The sequence below is a fragment of the Jaculus jaculus genome, chromosome 13 (assembly GCF_020740685.1).
Source record: "Jaculus jaculus isolate mJacJac1 chromosome 13, mJacJac1.mat.Y.cur, whole genome shotgun sequence".
NCBI lineage: Eukaryota > Metazoa > Chordata > Mammalia > Rodentia > Dipodidae > Jaculus > Jaculus jaculus.
Window position 1 is genome coordinate 23,436,019 of NC_059114.1, and position 22,673 is coordinate 23,458,691.

Below are 22,673 nucleotides of genomic sequence, written 5' to 3' on the forward strand. Positions count from 1 at the left end.
CCAGATACCTGCCCCACTTTGCATCTGGTTTACATAGGTACTGGGGAATCAAACCCAGATCATTAGGCTTTGTAGGCACGTGTCTTAACCACTGTGCCATCTCTCCAGTCCCCTCATCTTATTTTCTCTATATTTAAAATTTATTTATTAGAGAGGAGGGGGGGGAGAATGGGTACACCAGGGCCTCCAGCCACTGCAAATTAACTGCAGATGCATATGCCACCTTGTGCATTTGGCTAACATGGGTACTGGGGAATCAAACCTGGGTCCTTAGACTTTGTAGGCTAGTGCCTTAACCACTAAGCCATCTCTCCAGCCCCACCTTACTGTTTTTCTTCTTTTCTTTTCTTTTTGTTTTGTTTTGTTTTTTCGAGGTAGAGTCTCACTGAAACTCAAGCTGATCTGGAATTCACTAATTAGTCTCAGGGTGGCTTCGAACTCATGGTTGGTGATCCTCTGCTTCTTGAGTGCTGGGATTAAAGGTGTGTGCATGGCTCTTTTTTTTTTTTGAGGTATGGTCTTACTCTAGCTCAGGCTGACCTGGAATTCACTATGTAGTCTCAGGATGACCTTGAACTCACAGTGATCCACCTACCACTGCCTCCCAAGTGCTGAGATTACAGGCAGGCACCATTACACCCGGCTCTCTTGTCTTAAAAAATATGTATTTTTTTTTAAATTTATGAGAAAGGGAGAGAGAGAGAGAGAAAGAGGCAGATAGAGAGAATGGGCACACTAGGGCCTCTAGCTACTGCAGATGAATTCCAGATACAGGCACACTACCTTGTATATCTGGCTTTATGTGGATCCTGGGGAATCGAACCTGGGTCCTTTGGCTTTACAGACAAGTGCCTTAACCACTAAGCTATCTCTCTAGCCCCCACCTTATTTTTCTCAGCAGTGTCTCACTAAACATGGAGCACATCGTTGTTCAGCCAAGACCCAGAGATCCTTCTGGAGCACTTACTTACCCACTGAGACATCTCCCCATCACCTTACAATTGTATTTTTTGCTAGTGATTTTAGAGATACAACTGCAGTGAGAACATATTAGAAGATGTATATGTCAAGAACCTCAGTAGCTGGGGATATAACTAACTTGGCAGAGTGTTTGCCTAACATGCACAAAGCCTTGGATCCAGTACCCAGCACCTCAGAAACCAGGGTAGCACATACCTTTAATATCAACCCTTGTGTGATGATGGCAGGAGGATTAGAAGTTCAAGGTCATCCTTAGCTATATATTGAGTTTGAGGCCTACTTAGCCTACAGGATAGACCCTGCCTCAAAAAACAAACAAACAAAAAACCCCTTAAGTGTAAAATGTAAATCATTCACACAAAGCTGGTATATAGTTTCAAAAACAGTTTTGGTGGCAAAGAGATGATCAAGATCTTAACTTTTACCTGTGCACTAAACTTTATCAGCACCATATATTGATTTGGAGTAGAGTCTCTGATGATTTTCATTTGTTCAATTACTTCATTAAATGGGGCGACAAACTTCATAAGGTCATGACTGGTCATTGTAGCAGGGACTGTGAGAATACACAGCATGGCACTGCGCCTCACATCTTCTTTTAAGGAGGTCATCTTACTAATAAGACAATAATCAGACTGTCTTGAATAGATGAGGTATGGTTAGTTCAGATAATACTAATTAGACAATTTATGTCCAAGAATAAAATAAAACTTCTAACAGTTCACAATCAGTTAAAATACCTTGTCATTTTACTTAAAAATACATTTTGATAGGCGAATGCAAAATCCCTTTCACAGATCTGCAGTGGACTTTAAGGCAAGTGTTAAAATGTTACACGTTATACTCCCCACAAGAATTTGCAGTTTTCACATAAGGTTTTGTGATAGTTCTGAATCTGCATTAGTACGTTTCACAGTGTATTATATTCTTCAGTTTAATCTATCTTAGATGTATTAGTCTAGCTGTGGACTTCTGTCAATACATCTAGAAGGAAAGCTGAAAATTCACGTGAGAATTCTAAACTGCGAGGATGTGACTGAAGGTTACAGAAAGTATAGCTGAGCTGGAACAGCTGGAAGACTGGAAGAAAAATCTCCCACCATGCAATTAGCTTCTGAGATACCATAAACTCACTCAACAGCTGTGTCCATAATGGCTACCTGTGTACTGGCTGTTTTCCCAGGAGAGACCTGGCAAACAAGTTAGGACAAGGATAGCCTTTCAGACATCAGCTACCAATTATCCAAGGAGTTGATGGCCCAGCCTGAGGGCTGTCTATCCAAATGTTTTTCCTGGAACGTCTAGCAAGCTTTGTTTGGACCACAGACAAAGGGTAAAAAGTAACAAAATTAAAATTAAGGCTGGAGAGATAGCTCAGTGGTTAAGGTGCGCTTGCCTGCAGAGCCTAATGACCCAGGTATGATTCCTCAATACTCATGTAAAGCCAGATGCACAGTGGCATATGCATGAGGAGTGTTTGCAGTGGCTGGAGGTCCTGGTGTACCTATTTTCTTATTCTCTCTCTGCTTGCAAATAATACAAATATTTTTTAAAATTAAAAATTTCACCGGGCGTAGTAGCACACGCCTTTAATCCCAGCACTTGGGAGGCAGAGGTAGGAGGATTGCTGTGAGTTTGAGACTACCCTGAGACTACATAGTTAATTCCAGATCAGCCTGGACCAGAGTGAGACCCTACTTCAAAAAACCAAAAAAAAGAAGAAAAAAAAAAAAAAGAAAATTAAAAATTTTGAGGCCACTCTGAGATTATGTAGTGAATTCCAGGTCAGCCTAGGCTACAGTAAGGTAAGACCCTACCTCCAAATAAATAAATAAAAATAAAATTATTTAACTTGCTTCTTAGCTTTTTTGTGTGGTGTGGATATGCAACTGTAGTACTGCTGATCATTTTTTTACTTATTTTTCTTCAGTTCTCCTTTCAATTCCCCAGTCATCAGCCATTTACAACAGCTAAGGAAATATTTTCCCAAGTCTTTTCTCAACTGTACCTACATTTCAGTGTTTTTTTTTTTTTAATAACAGCTCTGACCCAATATACAAGATCAAATGTAAAACAACTAAAAATTCTCTCACACACAAGACCTAAAGGTAGTATCTTTTGAACACTTAAGAAATTTCCCTTACTTAAGGCCAAAAATTTTCTCTATCCTAAGGCAAAAAATAGACCAATCCAAAAGGAAAGAGGTACTTTTCTTACTTTGTCTTGTACAGGTGCATAATACCATGAACTATTTCAACTGAAGGGTTTCCACTGAAGAACGAGATCTGGTCTGGAAGCTGTTTGGATGGAGAATCTGGAGCTATGTTTATGCCTTCATTCTGACCTCTACTTCTCTGCACACTGACGGATGCTGCTGGAGACTGCTTTTCTTCCATGGTGTCTTTTAGCTCATCTTTCACAAATCAAAGACCAACAGATTATAAACAGTGGCATATATGCTACCGGAGCCTAATTATGTTAGAATCGCCAAGTCAGAACAATACACTTTTATAGAGAAACTGTAATACACTGAATTAGGAATGATATTCATGTTTGGTGTGGTGGCTCACATCTGTAATCCCAAAACTCAAGGGTTGAGGCAGGAGGATTGCTGTTGAGTTCAAGGCCAACCTGGGCTATACAGTGAACTACAGGTTAGCCTGAGCTACAGTGGGAGACCCTATCTAAAAAGAAAAGGCGGTGGGGGGGGGGTAAAGGAAACAGAAAGAGAGAATTATCTTCATAGAACAGATGAGTAGCTGAGTTTGGGACTATCTCAACTGTTAAGCTCTCTTTGCCCTACAAAAATCTGTAACAGGAGCTAGAGATATGGCTCAGCAGTTAAAGGTGCTTGCTTGCAAAGCCTGGTGACCTAAGTTCAGTTCCTCAGTACCCACGTAAAGCCAGATGCACAGAATGGTGCATGTGTCTGGGGATGCCTTGGTGCACTTATTCATTCTCATTTTCACTCCTTCTGCTTGCAAATAAATAATAGAATGTTTTAACAAAAAGTCTCATAACAGGGGCTGGGGAGGTGGCTCAGTGATAAAAACCACTTGCTACACAAGCACGAAGTCTGGAGACCCTCTGAGTTTGATTTCCCAGCACCTACGTAGACAATTGGGCATTGCCACACCTGTCTGTCACCCCAGTCCTGGGAGGAGCTAAGAGAATTATTGAGGTTCTTATAGAGCAGAGTCCTGGGATTTGAGAGAGACTCCACCTCCAGGGAATATGCAGAGGGTTAGAGGACAGCTGATGCTTTCTTCTGGCCTTCACATGCACATTCACAAGGTGTGTTTATCCATGCACACACATGAATATACAACATACATGCACCCCCTCCACATTCTCATAATACCCTGTTATGCATCAATTTCCTCTGATTTGAAGCATTCCTTTCCTGGAGGCCTTGTCCTTAAGACTCAGAAGGTTCTGAAACTTATAAGGGCCAGGAAGTAAACAATTCCTAAGTCTCAGAAAGTTACTAAAACTCCCAAGATTCACAAGGCCCATCCCTGATATATAAGCAATAATAACTGCTGGGGAGAGGAGACTCTCCTACCATGACAGTTGTCTGCAAGTTCTGTAGCGAGCACCAGAGGCCCATGAATTGTCACCTATGCTGACACAGGCTTCTCAGTGATACAGCATTTTTTCCCCCTCGGTCTCACACTGGCCTAGGCTGAATTCACTATGTAGTCTCAGGGTGACCTCAACTCATGGTGATCCTCCTACCTCTGCCTCCCAAGTGCTGGGATTAAAGGCGTGCACCACCACACCCGGCTTTCACCCATGATCTTATAAGTAACCCTAATAACCTCACTGGCTCACTAACCCATACTTGGGTGGAAACATTTCTTTGGTCTGTTGTTGATGCCCTATTGGGGGGAGCACAAAGTTGTTCAAGTCTCCCCAGGAAAAGTTAACACCATCAATAAAAATATTCTAACACTCTCAAAAACTAAGGAACAGCTTTTTAACCACATCAAACAATGCCATAGCACAAGTAGGCATCACTCATCATGCACTCCACAGTGAGACACATACCCAGGGCTATTTGAAAACCAAACCTTCCAGCTTTGATCCCCTCAGCCGGAGTGAGCTGGCAGACCAGGGGAGACACAGCATGTTTCCCTGAATGCAACCCTGGCCTAATGCTGACTTAGGTGTTAAGCTCTCCCTCACCAAATACCGCTGCAAATTCACCTCATTAAAATTCATCTAGTTTTATTTTTATTTTTTGAGATAGGTTCTTGTTATGTTACCCAGGCTGTCTCCAAATTCCAAGGCTCCAGGGACCCTCCTGCCTCAGCCTCCTGAGTAGCTGAGACTTACAGGCATGTGCCATTGCACCCAGCTTGAGAACTAATTTGGAAGAAAAACTGAAAGACAATGAAATGTACCTTAAGGTCTGCATGTAAAGCACATAGGCAGCGACAGATAAGAGCATGCTAGAGGTCAACATCATGGGCTCATCAAACACTGTGTAGCAAACAGGTAACCAGGGGCTCGCTGTACATGAGTGTCTAGGGTTTCTGAAAGCATACCTGGGTTGGCTTTCATGGTCTCAATGATCACATCTGTCATTTCCCGGCGGCCGAGGTGCTGGTGGATGACTGCTGCTTTCTCCCCTGGTGACTTCCCATCTAAACAGGCAACAGCTGAAGCAAGGGTCTTCTTTTTGATATCCTCATCAGACATCTCCCCAGCTAAAGAACACACAAATGGTTAATATCTAATAATAGAACTAAAACAAGGAGCCACAGAGATGGCTTTGTGGTTAAGGCATTTGCCTGCAAAGCCAAAGTATCCTAGTTTGACTCCCCAGGACTCACATATGCCAGATGCACAAGGGGGTGCATGCATCTGGAGTTTGTCTGCAGTGGCTGGAGGCCCTGGCACGCCCATCCATATTCATTCTCTCTCTCTCTCTCATCTCTGCCTCTTTCTCTCAAATAAACACACACACACACACACACACACACACACACACACACACACACAAAGTAAAACAAGTTCCTAAACTCACACTTACAATCCCAGAACTTGGGAGGTTGAGGTAAAAGAATCTCCATGAGAATGAGGCCAGCCTGGGCTAGAGTGAAAAAAAAAAAAAAAAGTTCCAGAGCTGAAGAGATTGCTTAGTGGTTAAGGCACTTGCTTGCAGAGCCAAAGGACCCAGGTTTGATTCCCTAGGAGTCAGGTAAGCCAGATGCACAAGGTGGCGCATGTGTCTCAAGTTCGTTTGTAGCAGCTGGAGGCTTTGATGCACCCAATCTGTCTCTCCCTCAAATAAATAACTAAAAATAAAATATTTTTTTTAAAAAGTTCTTTTCCGTTCTTCATGTACCCCAGCTCTAGGTTTCCTTTTTCTCTCTGCTGCCCTCCTCCAACAGGATTAAGATGCCTTTGCAGCATCCACCTCAGTTACCTCTGCGACACTGCAACACTCTCAGCAGTCAATAGGCAGCCAATACAATAAACTCAAAAATGCAGCACTGTTCTAGTGGACTCATGAACTTTAAGCAAACCAACAAGAATAAACGCCTTAGAGAAGGTGCTGCAGTGATTGATTATGCCAACATCAACTAGTATTATTAGCACCTAATAAACAAATTCTGCTTTCCAAAACACTAATGTCACAAATAGAATTTTTTTTGAGAGTGAAAGAGAGAATTGGCACATCAGGGCCTTAGCCACTGCAATCAAACCCCAGATGCTTGTGCCACCTAGGGCACATGAGTGACCTTGTGTCTGTGTCACCTTTGTATGTCTGGCTTACACGGCATCTGCAGAGACTGAACATGGGTCCTTAGCTTCGTAGGCAAGCCATCTTCCAGCCCAGAGGTTTTTTTTTTTTTTTTAATTTATCTGTGTGAGAGAAACAGAATGCGTATACGAGGGCCTCTTGCCACTGCAAACAATCTCAAGACACAGGTGCTACTTTGTGCATCTGGCTTTAAGTAGGTACTGAGGAATTAAACGCAGGCCAGCAAGCTTTGACAGCCAGCAAGCACCTTTAACCACTGAGTTCTCTCCTCAGTTCGACAAACAGAATTTTAAAACCTCTTGGTGACCATCTGTGGTGGTTTGAATGTGAAATTCCTCCAAGGCCTCATGTGTATGTGATCTAGCCTCATAGTGAATCCCCAGCTGGTGGAGCCTTTGGGAAGTAGAACCTTGCCCTACTGGGTGTTCACTAGCTAGCTCACTCTTGCTGCTACCTCCCACCTGATGTGACAAGATGTGACGTCCAGCCACTGCTCTGCCATGATTTGTCCACCATGATGAAACTTCTCCTCAAGACTGCAAACCAAACTAAACCCTCTCCTATTGCTGCTTTTGGTCAGGTCAACTGTTTTTGTCCCAAGAATGTAACAATAACACCATCTTTAAAAAATAAGTTTTATTTGCAAGGAGAGAGAGGAGGAGGAGGAGGAGGAGGGAGGGAGGGAGGGAGAGAATGGACATGCAAGGGCCTCTAGCCACTGGAAACAAACTCCAGATGTATGCACCACTTTGGGCATCTGGTTTTATGTGAATACTTGGGAACTGAATCGGGCTCTTAGGCTTTGCAGGCAAGTGCCTTAACTGCTGAGCCACCTCTCCAGCCCACCACCATCTTGTTAAATATAAATAGCCTGAGTTACCTTAAACTATGAGCATCAAGCCATGAAAATCTGTGTCTTCTAAATTTCAATGAAAACTTTAAAAGGGAAAGGAATTTGGAGACTTGACCAAAATACTCTTAGTATAAGTAAGTCTGGGCAAGACCAGGCTTGTCAGGCCCACCACTGTATTCCCAGCACTCAGACCACAACGTCCAGCATATACTGGGCGTTCTCTAAATGTCTGTTGACTAAATGACTCCACCACTGGCCCATGCAGATGTTTCTATGTGGCTAATGCCAATTTAAATGACTCCCAGAACTAAAGGGGCATTTTTAGCCCTTTAAAAGTGTTTGTTACCCTGGGTTGAATCATATTCATCTGAGAATAGAAAGGACAACATAGCAACACCATATTCAATTTTCAATTTACAGCTCCAAAGTTCCTTGGCTCAGTGACACTTCATTCTCGCCTGTCCCAGTACCTTTCCAAACTAAAGGGGTCTTCATGAAAGTTTTCCAGAGTCTTCCGCCTTTCCTACATTGATCCCTTTTATTCTGCACTTATTCACCTGTCTCCTCCACTGAACTGCTGGCCCTATCGAGCAGACTAGGTCTCATTCTGTGTATCACTAAAGCTCTGGAGGACGCAGGATAATCAATAAATGGCTCTCATTTTCTTTCCTTGTTTCATGTAGCCCAGGCTGGCCTCAAACTCACCTTGTAGCCAAGGTGGCTTTGAACTTCTTGATCATCCTGCTTCCACCTGTACAGTCAACAAACACTTGTTTTTCTGCAAGCAAAAGCCTTAACTGCTGAGCCATCTCTCCAGCCCAATAAACACTTTATTTATTGATTTTTAAATTTGCAAGCAGAGAGAGAAGAGGAGAAAAGAGAAGAGAAAGCACGCCAGGGCCTGTAGGCACTGCAAACGAACTCCAGATGTATATGCCTCTTGTGCATCTGGCTTACGTGGGTCCTGGAGAATCGAACATGGGTCCTTTGGCTTTGCAGGCAAATGCCTTAACCATAAGCCATCTCTCCAGCCCCCAATAAACACTTTTTGAATGTTATTAGCTACCTTTCTGAAGAGCAAGGAACAGTTCTGTCTACATTACTAATTAAGGAAGTGTGTGGCTAAGGTTGGTGAACAGTTCAAGTTTTCAGGCCTAGCTGGGTTAGAATCCGTTCCTAACCACTTACAGGTAACTTTGGGTAAATCATTTTACCAAAGGCCTCAGTTTCCCACTTTTTAAAAAGGGTACACATCTTCCACCTTACCTGGTGTAGAGCTGGCTATTGCAGCATTCATTAAAAATAAAGCCCATGGGGGCGGGTGGGGGGTGTCTGGGTGCTGGGATGTAGCAGTGCTCACATTTTATTTATTTCTTACGATTACTGTTAGGAATCCCCTCTTAACGAAGGAAGACTACTTGCAAGCAGAGCTCGTCAGTGTGCCGGAGAGCCAGCTTCTACCTGCACGAAGCTAGGGGCGAGCAATGGACACTCCCGCTGGGGAAGGCACGGGGAGGGAATGACTTCACCCGGAGGCCTGTCCCTTCGGCAGAGCGAGTCCCCGGGGCCACCGAGCCGGCTCCGGGGAAAGGAGCCCGCAGGGTTTCACTCACCCGCGGCGTTGAAGCCGAAGTCGGCGGGGACCGGCGAGTGTTCCGCGAGCTCCAGTCGGATGACAACCAGTGACACACTCATAGGGCAGGCGCGGGCCCCGGCGGGCTCGGGGGAGACTGGGGAGCTAGCGCAGAGGCCGAGCGGCCCGGGGTGAGCAGCGCCGCCACCGCCTCAGCAGCAGCAGGAGCAGCAGCAGCAGCAGCAGGAGCAGCAGCAGGAGCAGGCGGTGGTATCCACGGCGTTCGGAGCCACAACCACCTCCGCTTCCGCCTCCCGGCCGCCGCCGCTGACCCGCGGGGTCACGCATGCGCGCCAGCGCACGCGCCCAGGGGGCGGGGCGGGGCGGGGCGGGGAGGGGAGGGGCGGGGCCGGCGCGGAGCATGCGCCCTGCGCCCGCTCGCCCTGCGCGTGAGGGGAGACTCGCTGGACGCCCGCGGCGCTTCGCCTCCGGTGGGCTGCTGCGGGCTGCGGTTCGAGTCTCCGCGAGCTGGGAGGCCTCGTGCTCGGCAGCCCCGGGCTGGGCCGCAGAGGAAGGTATGCTGTCGGTGCTCAGTTAGTGGCTTCTGTTTGGCGTGTGTGCGCACCTCAGGCTGCCGCCCTGAGCAGGGTTGCTTCGCGTCACGCCCACTTTCCAGTTCCGGAAGCGGGGCTCCCGGGGACACCCTGGGTTTGTCGGCTTTCTGGCTGGCTCTGTTAAGGTAGGGCGAAGGACTAGTTAAGAGCGCAGCGGCCGGTGGCAGATCGGCGTCCAGCTCCTATCCAGTGGCTTCATGAAGGTTTATTCTGAGTCCAGACGCTGGTGGGGTACATGGGTTTTATACTGGCAGAGTAAACCCAGTCCCTTACTGGGTTGACCTTCATCACCGCTTGAGTGATTTTCAACTGCTTGCGTAATACCATATGGTGATTACGAGATGAAATATGTAGAAGGAGCGGTAAACATTGTTCCCACTCCCAAGACTGCTTTTGGCATATAGACTGAATGATTTTTTTTTTAACTTTAATTTAGGCTTATTTATTTATTTATTTACTTATTGGTGGTAGGGTCTCACTCTAACCTGACTGACTTAGTATTCACCTTATAGCTCAGGCTGTCCTCCACCTCACAGCAAATCTCCTGCCTCAAACTCCTGAGTGCTACGCTCACAGGTGTGAGCCAACAGCCCAGCTTTATTTTTAATTTTTTAAATTTTAACTTTTTGGGTTTTCGACGTAGGGTCTCTCTCTGTAGCCCAGGCTGACCTGGAATTCACCACGTAGCTTCGGGGTGGCTTCGAACTCAACAGTCCTCCTACCTCTGCCTCCCCAGTCCTGGGATCAAAGGTGTGCACCACCATGCCCAGCTTGTTTATTTTTTTTTAAAAAAATATTTTATTTCTATTTATTTATGTATTTGACAGAGAAAGCGGGAGAGAGAATGGGCGTGCCAGGGCCTCTAGCCACTGCAAACGAACTCCAGATGCATGCACCCCCTTGTGCATCTGGCTAATGTGGGTCCTGGGGAATTGAACCTGGGTTCTTTGGCTTTGCAGGCAAATGCCCTAGCTGCTAAGCCATCCCTCCAGCCCTAGCCCTGGCTTGTTTGCTGTTTTGGAACAGGGTTTCATGTAGTCCAGGCTGGTCTTGAACTCACTATGTAGATGAGGATGACTCTGAACTCCTGACCCTCCTGCCTCCAACTGCCACCATTTGTGAGTATGAGGCAGAAACAGTAGGAGTTCAAGGTGAGGCTGAACCAACTAAAATCTGGGAGTTGTATATTATTAGTAGAATATTTGGGTGCAAGGCCCTGGGTTTGATCTCCGGAATTGAGACAGAGATGAGCTAGAGAGAGATGCAGCCTGGTATGGTGGCTCACGACTTTAATCTCAGCCCTTGGGAGGAGGAGGTAGGAGTGTGATCAGGAGTTTAAGACCAGCTTGAGCTACAGAATGAGTTCCAATTGCAGGTCAACCTGGGCTAGAGTGAGAGCCTGTCTTCCCCCACCCCAACAAAAAAATGAAAGAAAGAATTAAAGGAAGAAAAGCTAGTCATACTCAGTGACAGAACATGAAAAGCATACTATTTTTCCATGTGACATAATAACTAAGATGTGTGACAGGGGCTGGAGAGATGGCTTAGCGATTCAGGCGCTTGCCTGCAAAGCCTAAGGACCCGAGCATGATTCCCCAGTAACCACGTAAAGCCAGATGCACAAGGTGGCACATATGACTGGAGTTCGTTTGCAGTGACTAGAGGCCCTGCACACCCATTCTTTCTCTCTCTCTGTCTCTCTCTACTATTCTTTCTCTCTCTCTTTCTCTGTTTCTTTTTTCCTCTCAAAATAAAATAAGATGTGTGACAGTACATTCTGGTTACCGCCAAAAATTGCCCAGTTACTGCCAAGTGTCTCCTTGCGGCCAGAATTATCCCCTGTGAACAATCACTGGTTTGTGTGAAAGTGCATAAACCATACACACGTAGTGTAGGTACCTAACATTGAGACCATGTGCACTTTTAAAGTATATTACAGAAGTACATAACATTTTTTTAATGTTGCTAGGGGGTGATCTAGAGCCTTGAGCACACTGAGGCACAACCCCAGCTCAAGTGGTAAGTAACCCTTACTGTTATTGCCAGGTACTAACGAGGATCTTAACCTATTTTACCTCATGCCATGGTGACAGTTTTATGAGATACACACAAAATTGTCTCCATTTTACAGAGGAGGAGCCTGAGGCTCAGAGAGAGTATTATTTGTGCCCAGAATCTCTTAGTCAGTGGCAGAGCTCATATTTGAAACCAGACAACAGTCTGATCCCAGAACACAGACTCTAATGTCTTTCTTAACCATCTCCTTAATATACTATGTATGCATGTTTGTGCAGGTAGGATTGAGGAAGCAAGCTCACATTCTAACCTCACTTTTAACCTCATTCTGATTGGCAAGAAGACAAAAGTTCTTTGTGGCATAGGAGATGCCAAGTCCAGAGAACTAGAATTGGTAGCCAAAAATGGACATGTTATTTATAGTTCTTTGTAGCTGCCAACCACTAAGGCTGTCCTTAGTGGTTTTTCTTTTTCTTTTTCACAATCAGACCACATAATTTATATATTTAGTAACACATTACATTTTCTTTTACATTTGTAATTTGAAATTTATTGGTAGAAATAAAATACACATGCAGTCACATACAACTGAAAAAGGTGAATCCTAAGAAACAGTAAGAAATGCAAATTTACAGGGTCAACTGATTTACAAATTCAATTTACCAAATTTCATCTTATGTGCCATTTTTGGATTGACAACTATGATTTAGCAGAGTTGAATGGCCGATGTTTCTTTCTTGCCTTTTGAGTATGCTGCTTATTTACAAAGCTCCCAGTTGTGCCAGTAGCTTCTTACAGACTATTTTCCACCTCAGCCTCTGTGATCAGGTCTGTTGCATAAAACATCTCCCTTCTGTCAGCTGAGTTGCCCGACACTCCTCACTTTCTGATAAAGATGATACCTGTCGGGCAGCATGAGAAATAAGAGCTCCCTGAACTGTTGAACTTGGGTGAGGTGCAGTGTGGGAAGTGTTCCTCTTGCGGGAATCTTCCATAATCAGCTGTGGCTGCCGCCAGCCTGCTGCTGCTGCTGCTGCTGCTCTGGGGCGGGAACTTACACTCCCCACTCCCAGGTGGATCCGAATTCACCCCTACTTCCCAAGGTGGGGGGAGACTTAGTGTCACTTGAGAGCTAACTGTCCTCGGCTGCCATGTCTTGCCCGGTCCCTCCCTTCCTTTGTTATGTCATCTAGGCTGACCTGGAACTCACAGTCCTCTTAGTGCTAGAATTATAGTTGTGTGTCACCACACCTTGCTCCTGTTTTCTGATATTTTATTCATTCTGTTTGATTGATTGATTGATTGATTGATTGATTGATTGTGCACACACACATGTAAGTCAGAGGACAACTTTCCCGTTGGCCTTCACCTTTCACCTAGTTTGAGGCAGGATTTCTCTGCATCTCCCTCTGCTGTTCTTACTGCTCTTGCCTTGAGCTGCGGGAAACTCCCCTGTCTTCGCCTTCTTTTGCCCATCAGAGTGCCGGGGTGACAGAAGCCTGCCACAGCTTCTAGCTTTTTAAATTTTTATTTATCTGTTACAGCAAGAGAGAGTGAGGTGGGGGGAGGACACGCAGCAGGGCTTCCAGCCATGGCAAACAAACTCCAGACACATGCGCCACTATGTTCACCTGGCTTTCGTGGGTCCTAGGGAATCGAACCCGGGTCTTTTGGCTTTGCAAGGAAACACCTTAACTGCTAAGCCAACTCTCCAGTCAGGATCTACTTTACTTATTTTTTTCCTTGAGGCAGGGTCTCTCTGTAGCTCAGTCTGACCTGGAACTCACTCAGTAGCCCAATCTGGCCTTGAACTAATGGCAGTCCTGAAGTGCTGAGATGATAAGTATGAGCCACCATGCCCAGGTGGTTCTGCCTCTAGAGGCCGTTCCAGGGCCCAAGGTATGGAGAGAGAATGGAAAGAGAGCTTACTATAGGAGCAGATAAACATGGAAACAGCGATTATGAAATGGGGTAAAAGTTCTACTGAAGATATGGAGAAGGGCAGTGGGAGTGAGGATAAAGCCTGCGGCAGTCTGCTCGGGAAAAGAAAGTAAGTCTGTAGAGGAGGTATAAAACCATGGCTGAGGTGTAAAGGTGAGTGGAAATTCACCAGTCACATGAACAAGAGAAAAGTGTTCCAGCCCCGCACAGCAGGTACCTAGGTGAGTTAAAGAATCCTGTTTGAAGCCGGGCTTGGTGGTGCACGCTTTGAATCCCAGCACTTGGGAGGCAGAGGTAGGAGGATTGAATTCAAGGCCACCACCCTAAGATTACATAGTAAATTCCAGGTCATCCTGAGCTAGAGTGAAACCCTATCTCAAAAAACAACAACAACAACAACAACAAAAAGAATCTTATTTGGAAGTAAGGGTTGGGAAGTGGCTATGAAACAGTATCTGTGGGGGCTGCAGAAAGGACTTGAGTGGTATAGGCACTTGTCTGAAAGCCTAAAGGCCTATTTCAATTCGCCAGTGCCCATGGATGCTCAGAGGGACACATGCATCTGAAGTTCACTTGCAGTGGCTAGAGGTCCTGGCATATTCTCTCTCTCACTCTCCCTTCCTCAAATAAGCTCGCTCCCTCTCTACTTGCAAATGAATAATTATTTTTTAAACTGTCGTCTTGGGGCTGCAGAGATGGCTTAGCAGTTAAGGCGATTGCCTGCAAAGTCTTTGATTCCCCAGTACCCATGTAAGCCAGAAGCACAAGGTGGCACATGCATGTGGAGTTCATCTGCAGTGGCTAATTTGCAGAGGCCCTGGCATGCTCGTATTCTCTCTCTCGTATGTATGTGTGTGTGTATATATATATGTATATGTATATGTATATATATGTATCTAAACTGTCATCTGTGGCTGAAGTAAGAAGCAACCTATTTATGGGAACCTTGCCCACATGTTCATTAGTGGCAGTGTGTGACCTCACTTGTCTCATTCGGCTCCAAACACTCTGCATCTCAAACTCTCATACAAAAGGTGCTTTTACAAGCCTGTAAATGAGCTGCTTTTTCTACACGAACGTTGGCTTTTCATAGGAATATAAATAAAACTGAAAATTAAGATCTACCTTAAAGGGTTTTTTTTTTTTTAACTCCAAAATTCAACAAACTTTTGATCTGTGAAGTATATAAGATAAATTTCAAGATATCTTGGTTGGGCTGGAGGGAAGGCTTGGTAGTTAAGGCACTTGCTTACAAAGCCAAAGGACCCAGGTTTGATTCCCCAAGGCCTACATAAGCCAGATGCACAAGATGGTGCATGTGTCTGGAGTTCGTTTACAGTGGCTACAGGCCCTGGTGTGCCCATTCTCTCTCTACCTTTCTCTTTCAAATAAATAAATATATATTTTTTTAAAAGCTAAGGATTCTTAAGCAATACATCTTTTTAAAAAATATTTTATTTTTTCAGCCAGGCGTGATGGTGCACGCCTTTAATTACAGCACTCTGGAGGCAGAGGTAGGAAGATCACTGTGAGTTTGAGGCCACCCTAAGACTACATAGTGAATTTCAGGCCAGGCTGAGCTAGAGTGAGACCTTACCTCGAAAAAACCAATATATATATATATTTGGGAGAGAGGCTGTGGGGGAAGAGAGTGGGGATGCACCCAGGGCCTCTAGCCACTGCAAATGAACTCGACTCATGAACCACCTTGTGCACCTAGCTTATGTGGGTACTAGGGAATCGACCATGGGTCCTTAGTCTTTGAAGTTAAGCATCTTAACTGTTAAGCCATCTCTCCAGCCAAGAATCTTTGGATTAAAAAAAAAATTATTTACATATACTTAAGTTTGGTTGCCCTTTCTCCACCCTTTCCTCTTCCTTGCCTCCTGACCCCCATTCATACTCGCACAATTAGCTTCCCCTGAGCTGGGATTACAGGTGTGAGCCAGCATGCCATGCTTCTCTAGAAGGTCTGGGGTTAAGATGTGATCACATTTGCAGTTTTGAAAGATTATTGTAGCTGATAAGTGAAGAAAACATGAGAGGTTTGAGAAGAGGCAGGGAAGCCATTTAGGGTCCCCAGACTGAGTCTCTAGCTACAAGAAAGGTAGGAGGGAGACAGATTTCAGGAGGAAGAACAGCTGAGTTGAAATGGGAGAAAGTCAGAGCCAAATCGCCTTTTATAGCCTGAGAGGCAGGGGAGAACAGTCACTGAAGATGCATGGATCCAATGGAGTCAACTGTGGGTATCAGCTAGGTTTGTGCCGGCCTTGAGGTTAATCAATCTGTCCCTGTGCCTTGTTCCACGCAGCCTTAGCCTTGTCATGTGCATAAGGAGACTGTTTCACACTTCCTCTCTCCCCTGGCCATGGAGGACAGCTGTCTTGAAACACAGTTGGCTCAGGCAGCAGGCAGCCCAGCGATGGATGCATTCTGCAAGCAACACCTACAAAGCCGTCATTTTTGACATGGGTGGAGTTCTCATTCCTTCTCCAGGGACACTGGCTGCCAGTGAGTTTTAAACTGCTTCCACTTTGGGGGACTGGAATGGTGGTGAAGAAAGGGAGAATGGTGGGGGAGATGGAGAACTGGGCAACAGTCTATTCCAGTGCTGGCCCTTGCGTCAAGTGCCAGGCCCCACTTAGGCAAATTGTTCGTGTTCTCTGAGCCTCACTTTCCAATGCATTACAGTAGGGCTAAAAATAGATCCTACCTCCTTTGGCATCTGGGGGAAAGTTTAAATGAAATGGTTGACAGAAAACAGTTGTTGCTTAGCTCAGCTCATCACATGTTCTCAGTAATTAATTGCTGTGCTTTTTTTTTCTTTTCTTTTTGGTGACCCTAGTGATTGAACTTAGGACTTCTGTACATGTTGGCAAGCATGCCTCCACTGAGCTGGCTCCCCAGGTCAATCCATATGGCTCATGTCTATCTGTACATATTTTACATTGAAGTCAAAGCTTAGTCATCTGTGGCATGTAGGCCAAATGTTGCCTGCTGTCAGTTTTTGTATCATCTATAGCTAAAAATGACTTCTACCTTTTGAAAGAGTTAAAAAAATCAAAACAAAATTTTTTCTGTATATAATTATTTACATTTTTTTTTGTTTGTTTAAGGAAGGGTCTTGCTTTAGCCTAGGCTGACCTGGAATTCACTATGCAGTCTCAGGTGGGCCTGTAACTCACAGTGATTCCCCCACCTTTGCCTCCTGAATGCTGGGATTAAAGGTGTACACCATCACACCTGGCTTAAAAATAATATTTTGTGGGCTGGAGCAGTTAAGGTACTTTCCTACATAGCCTTAGGACCTCGGTTCAATTCCCCAGGACCCATGTAAGCCAGATGCACAAGGTGAGGCATGCATCTAGAGTTCATTTGCAGTAACTGGAAGCCCTGGTGCACCCATTCTCTCTCTGTCTGTTTCTCTGTCTGCCTCTTTCCCTGTCTCAAACAAATAAAAAAATATTTTGTGACATGTAAACAGTGAGACACTCATACCTGTTCACTTACAGTTGTCTCTGGGCATCTTGTGCCTTGTAACAGAGTTCAGGAGTTTCAACAAAGACCTTATAGCCTTCAAAGCCTAGGATATTTACTACCCTCCAGCTCCTTTTTTTTTTTTTTTTTCCTTCTATTTTGGGGTAGGGTCTCATGCTAGCTCAGCCTGACCTGGAATTCACTATGTGTATTCTCAGGGTGGCCTTGAACTCTCAGCAGTCCAACTACCTCTCAAGCACTGGGATTAAAGGTGTGTGCCACCATGCCCAGCCTCTTTTTAGGAAAGCCTTGATATAAGTGACAGAAACCTAAAGACCACAGCTAGAAACTTGAATATTATATTCAGGTAGCGTAATGACATATTTGGATTTTAGCACTTTTGTTAGTGTGAAAATTCCCTCTCTGGTTTCTCCCCCTCATTTATTTATTTATACTTATTTTTTGAGGTAAAGTTTCATTCTAGCTCAGGATGGCCTGGAATCCACTATGTAGTCTCTGGGTGGCCTTGAGCTCATGGCAATCCTCCTACCTCTTGTTTCCCCAGTGCTCAGGTTATTGTATTTATTTTTAAGGTAGGAAAGATTTGTTTTGGCTCATGTCTTCAGAGGATTAAGTCCATCATGGTCAGGAAAATATGTTAAAGTAGTGGAGTTCATCTAGGCCAGGAAGTAGAGAAAGGCTCTTTTAAAAAAAAAAAAAATTAGTGAAAGGCTCTTTTTTAAAAAAAACAAACTTTTTTGTTGTATATTTTATCTATTTATTTATTTGAGAGCAACAGACAGATAAATAGGCAGATAGAGAGAGAAAATGGGCACGCCAGGGCCTCCAGCTACTGCAGACGAACTCCAGATGCGTGCACCCCCTTGTGTATCTGGCTTACATGGGTCCTAGGGAATCAAGCCTCAAACTGGGGTCCTTAGGCTTCACAGGCAAGTGCTTCACCACTAAGCCATCTCTCCAAGCCTTTTTTTTTTTTTTTTTTTACTTTGACAGAGTGCCATGTTGCTCTGGCTGGCTTTGAACCTGATATGTAGCTGAGGGGTTGACTTTAACCTCCTTAATACTGGGATGACAGGTGTTTTGTCATCACAACTGGCTTCCTATGTTATTTTAATATTCATTTCTATTGAGCTGGGCATGGTGGCACATGCCTTTAATCCCAGCACTCGGGACGCAGAAGTAGGAGGATCGCCATGTGTTGGAGGCCACCCTGAGACTGCATAGTGAATTCCAGGTCAGCCTGAACTAGAGTGAAACCGTACCTTGAACCCCCCCCCCCAAATATATATATATATTCATTTCTATTCATCTAATATTCTTTTCTGTAAATTCCTCATGTTTTTGACTGACTTGTAGTAATAGCATTACTTACAAATATTTCTTCTGTATTTCAATGTTTTAGTTTGGTCATAAAGTTTGTGCATTTTTGGTTCTTGAGATAGAATCTTACAATGCTGTATGGCCTAGACTGATCTCAAGTTATTGATCCTCCTGCTTTTACTTTCTGGGTGCTAATGTGGGTTTTCTCTCCTCTATTAAGAAAAAACAAAAACTGGGGCTGGAGAGATGGCTTAGCGGTTAAGCGCTTGCCTGTGAAGTCTAAGGACCCCAGTTCGAGGCTCGATTCTCCAGGACCCATGTTAGCCAGATGCACAAGGGGGCGCACATCTAGAGTTCGTTTGCAGTGGCTGGAAGCCCTGGTGCGCCCATTCTCTCTCTCTCTCTCTATCACTCTCAAGTAAATAAATAAAAATGAACAAAAAAAATTAAACAAAAACAAAAACTGGAAGCCAAAAACTCAGGAGGCTGAGGTAAGAGGAACTTGGTGAGTTCAATGTCAGTCGGGGACTACAGAGTGATTTCCAGGTCAGTCTGAACTAGAGTGAGACCTCGCCTTGAAAACAAACAAATGAACAAATTTCTGGAGCTGGGGACATGGCTCAGCAGGTAAATGCCCTTGTTCGCAAAGCTTGCTGGCCCAGGTTCAGTTCCCCAGCACCCATGTAAAGCCAGATGCACAAAGTAGTCTATGTGTCTGGAGTTGGTTTGCAACCACAAGAGGTCCTGGCATGCCCATTCTCTCCCTCTCCCTTTCCCCCTCTTTTTCTCTCTCTTCCCCCCTCCCAGTAAATAAAAAAAAATAGAAAAATAAAAATAAATGAAAAAAATTAAACATCCATGTGTATGTATGTGTGCATGCACAGATGTGCATGTTAGTATATGTGTGGGTACACATGCATCTCAGCATGCATGCATGTGCAGGCCAGAGGTCACTGTCAGGTGTCTTTCTTAATTGCTCTCTACCTTATTAATAACACTTTAGGTTAGCTCTACAATTAAGGAAGCGTCATTATTTTTTAAATTATGTCAGTTGCACAGATTTTTTTCATGTTTTACTTATTTATTAGGGGCGGGGGAAGAGAGAGAGAGAATGGGAATGCTGCCAGGGCCTCCAGCCACTGCAAACAACCTGTAGACATATGTGGCACCTTGTGGATCGAGTTTACGTGGATACTGGGGAATTGAACCTGGGTCCTTAGGCTTCACAGACAAGTTTCTTAACTTCTAAACTATTTCTCCAGCCCCAAGAAGCATTATTACTCATTATTTTTTAAAAATTTCTTTATTTATTTTGGTTTTCTGAGGCAGGGTCTCACTCTAGCTCAGACTGACCTGGAATTCACTATGTCTCAGGGTGGCCTTGAACTCATGGCAATTCTCCGTCCTCTGCCTTCTGAGTGCCGGGATTAAAGATGTGCACCACCACACTCGGCCTTATTATTATTATTATTATTATTATTTTACGAGAGAGAGAGAATTGGCATGCTAGGGCCTCCAGCCATTGCAGACACATGCACCAACTTGTGCACCTAGCTTACATGGGTACTGGGGAATTGAACCTGGGTCCTTAGGCTTCACAGACAAGTGCCTTAACTGCTAAACCATTTCTCCAGGCCCAGGAAGCCTTATTACTTACTATTTTTTAAACTTATTTTTATTTTATTTAATTAATTAATTTATTTATTCATTTTGGTTTTCCGAGATAGAGTCTCACTCTAGCTCAGGCTGGCCTAGAATTCACTATGTAGGCTCAGGGTGGCCTTGAACTTATGGCGATCTTCCTTCCTCTGCCTCCCAAGTGCTGGGATTAAAGGTGTGTGCCACCACGCCCAGCCTTATTATTATTATTATTATTTATGAGGGAGAGAGAGAGAATTGGCATGCCAGGGCCTCCAGCCACTGCAGTGGAACTCCAGACATGTGTGCCACCTTGTATGTGTGCATGACCCTATGGGTATGCATCACCTTGTGTTTCTGGCTTAAGTGGGTTCTGGGGAGTCAAACCTGGATCCTTAGGCTTCACAGGCAGTGCCTTAACCATTAAGCCATCTCTCCAGACTGGTAAGCATTATTGTAAGTCTTACTATTCTCAGGGCTGGAGAGGTGGCTCAGGGATTAAGGCACTTGCCTACAAAGCCTAACAACCTAGGTTCAATTCCCCAGTTCCCATGTAAAACCATATGCACAAAGTGTTGCATGCATCTGGAGCTCATTTGCAATGGCAGAGGCCTTGCATGCTCATTCTCTCTCTCTTTATCTCTCTCTCTCTGCTTGAAAATATATAAGTAAAACTAATTTTTTAAAAATCTTGGTATTCTCCATGATTACATGATTATACCCCACATTTTCACCTTGGTTACTTCTTTTTTTTTTTTTTTTTGGACGTGGGTCTCACTCTAGCCCAGGCTGACCTGGAATCCTGGAATTCACTATGTAGTCTCAGGGTGGCCTCAAACTGATAGTCATCCTCCTACCTCTGCCTTCTGAGTGCTAGGATTAAAGATATGCACCACCATGCCTAGTTCACCTTGGTTACTTTTTTAAAAATTTAATTTATTTGAGAGTGGGAGGGAGAAAGGGAGAGAATGGACATGCTAGGACCTTCTACCACTGCAAACAAACTCCAGATGCATATGCCACCATGAGCATCTGGCTTATATGGGCTCTAGGGGGTTGAACCTAGGGCCTTAGGCTTTGCAGGCAAATGTCTTAACTGCTAAGCCATCTCATCACCTTGCTTACTTCTGAAGAGTGAGGTTATTTATCATTTTACTCTATTATTTTTTATTCCTATTGTCAGATACCCTCAGTACACAGAAACTACTTTATCAGAAACAGTGGTAAGGTGTTTTTTTTTTTTTTTTTTTTCATTTTGAAGGGTTTGGGAGATGCTCAGTGGTTAAAGGTGCTTTTTTTTTACAAAGCCTCCCATTGAGTTAGATTCCCCAGTACCCATGTAAAATCAGATGCACAAAGTGGCACATGTGTCTGGAGTTTGCAGAGGCAAAAGGCCATGGCAACTCTTACTCTCTCTCAAATAAGTATATGTAAATACTTAAAAGGGCTGGAGAGGTGGCTTAGTGGTTAAGTGCTTGCCTGTGAAGCCTAAGGACCCTGGTTCAAGGCTCTATTCCCTAGGACCCATGTTAGCCAGATGCACAAGGGGGCGCACGCATCTGGAGTTTGTTTGCAGTGGCTGGAGGCCCTGGTGTGCCCATTCTCTCTCTGCCTCTTTCTCTCTGTGTCACTCTTAAGTAAATAAATAAAAATAAACAAAAAATTTAAAGAAAAGCAATTTTTTTCATTTTGAAACAATATAAGTAAAATGTTTTAAGTCATAGATATATAAATATGAATTTTGTTTTTGTTTTTTAAGTTATTTTGACAGGGTGTCATGTGGTCCAAGCTGGATAGAACTCCCTGTGCAACTGAGAATGACCTTGAGCTCCTGATCCTCCTGCTTCCACCTCCCCAGTGGAGAAATCACAGGTTTGTGACACTACTTCTAGCTGACTTTTATTTTTGTTATTAATATTTTTAAATATTTTTATTCATTTGCAAGCAGAGAGATAAAGATAATGAGAATGGATGCACTAGGGCCTCTTGCCCCTACATGTGTGCCACTTTGTGCATCTGGTTTTATGTGGGTGCTGGGGAATCCAGCCCAGGCCAGCAGGCTTTCCACTACGTGCCAACTCTCCAGCCCTGAGTTTTAAAATTTTTTTGTTTATTTTTATTTATTTATCTGACAGTGACAGAGAAAGAGGCAGAGAGAGAGAGAGAGGGGAGAGTGGGCACGCTAGGGCTTCTAGCCAGTGCAAACGAACTCCAGACGCGTGCGCCCCCTTGTGCATCTGGCTAACATGGGTCCTGGAGAATCAAGCCTTGAACCGGGGTCCTTAGGCTTCACAGGCAAGCACTTAACCGCTAAGCCATCTCTCCAGCCCTAGCCCTGAGTTTTATACATACATGTGTTGTTGTTAGCAGATGTGTTACATAGAAACAATAAAAGAAGCTACATAAGAAAAAAGCCTTTGAGTTAGAGGCCAGCCTGGTAGCGATCCTGTCTCAAAAAACCAAAAC

General features: G+C 44.4%; 2 protein-coding genes across 2 annotated transcripts in view; one reads left to right on the forward strand and one right to left on the reverse strand.

Moving 5' to 3' along the window:
• The window catches only part of LOC101611263 (BRCA1 associated protein), a 45,522-nt gene extending 36,030 nt beyond the window's left edge, over window positions 1-9,492 (reverse strand). Inside the window, exons 1-4 of the mRNA XM_004670974.2 lie at window positions 9,221-9,492; window positions 5,532-5,693; window positions 3,199-3,394; window positions 1,407-1,596 (exon numbers count right to left, since the gene is read on the reverse strand). Coding sequence (XP_004671031.1) covers window positions 1,407-1,596; window positions 3,199-3,394; window positions 5,532-5,693; window positions 9,221-9,302 — 630 coding nt within the window. The 5' untranslated portion in view covers window positions 9,303-9,492. The remainder of the gene's footprint in view (window positions 1-1,406; window positions 1,597-3,198; window positions 3,395-5,531; window positions 5,694-9,220) is intronic.
• Window positions 9,493-9,616: 124 nt separating this feature from the next.
• Window positions 9,617-22,673, forward strand: part of Acad10 (acyl-CoA dehydrogenase family member 10) — a 64,913-nt gene continuing 51,856 nt past the window's right edge. The window contains exons 1-2 of the mRNA XM_045132709.1: window positions 9,617-9,755; window positions 16,063-16,262. Of these exons, the coding sequence (XP_044988644.1) occupies window positions 16,076-16,262 (187 nt within the window). The 5' untranslated portion in view covers window positions 9,617-9,755; window positions 16,063-16,075. The remainder of the gene's footprint in view (window positions 9,756-16,062; window positions 16,263-22,673) is intronic.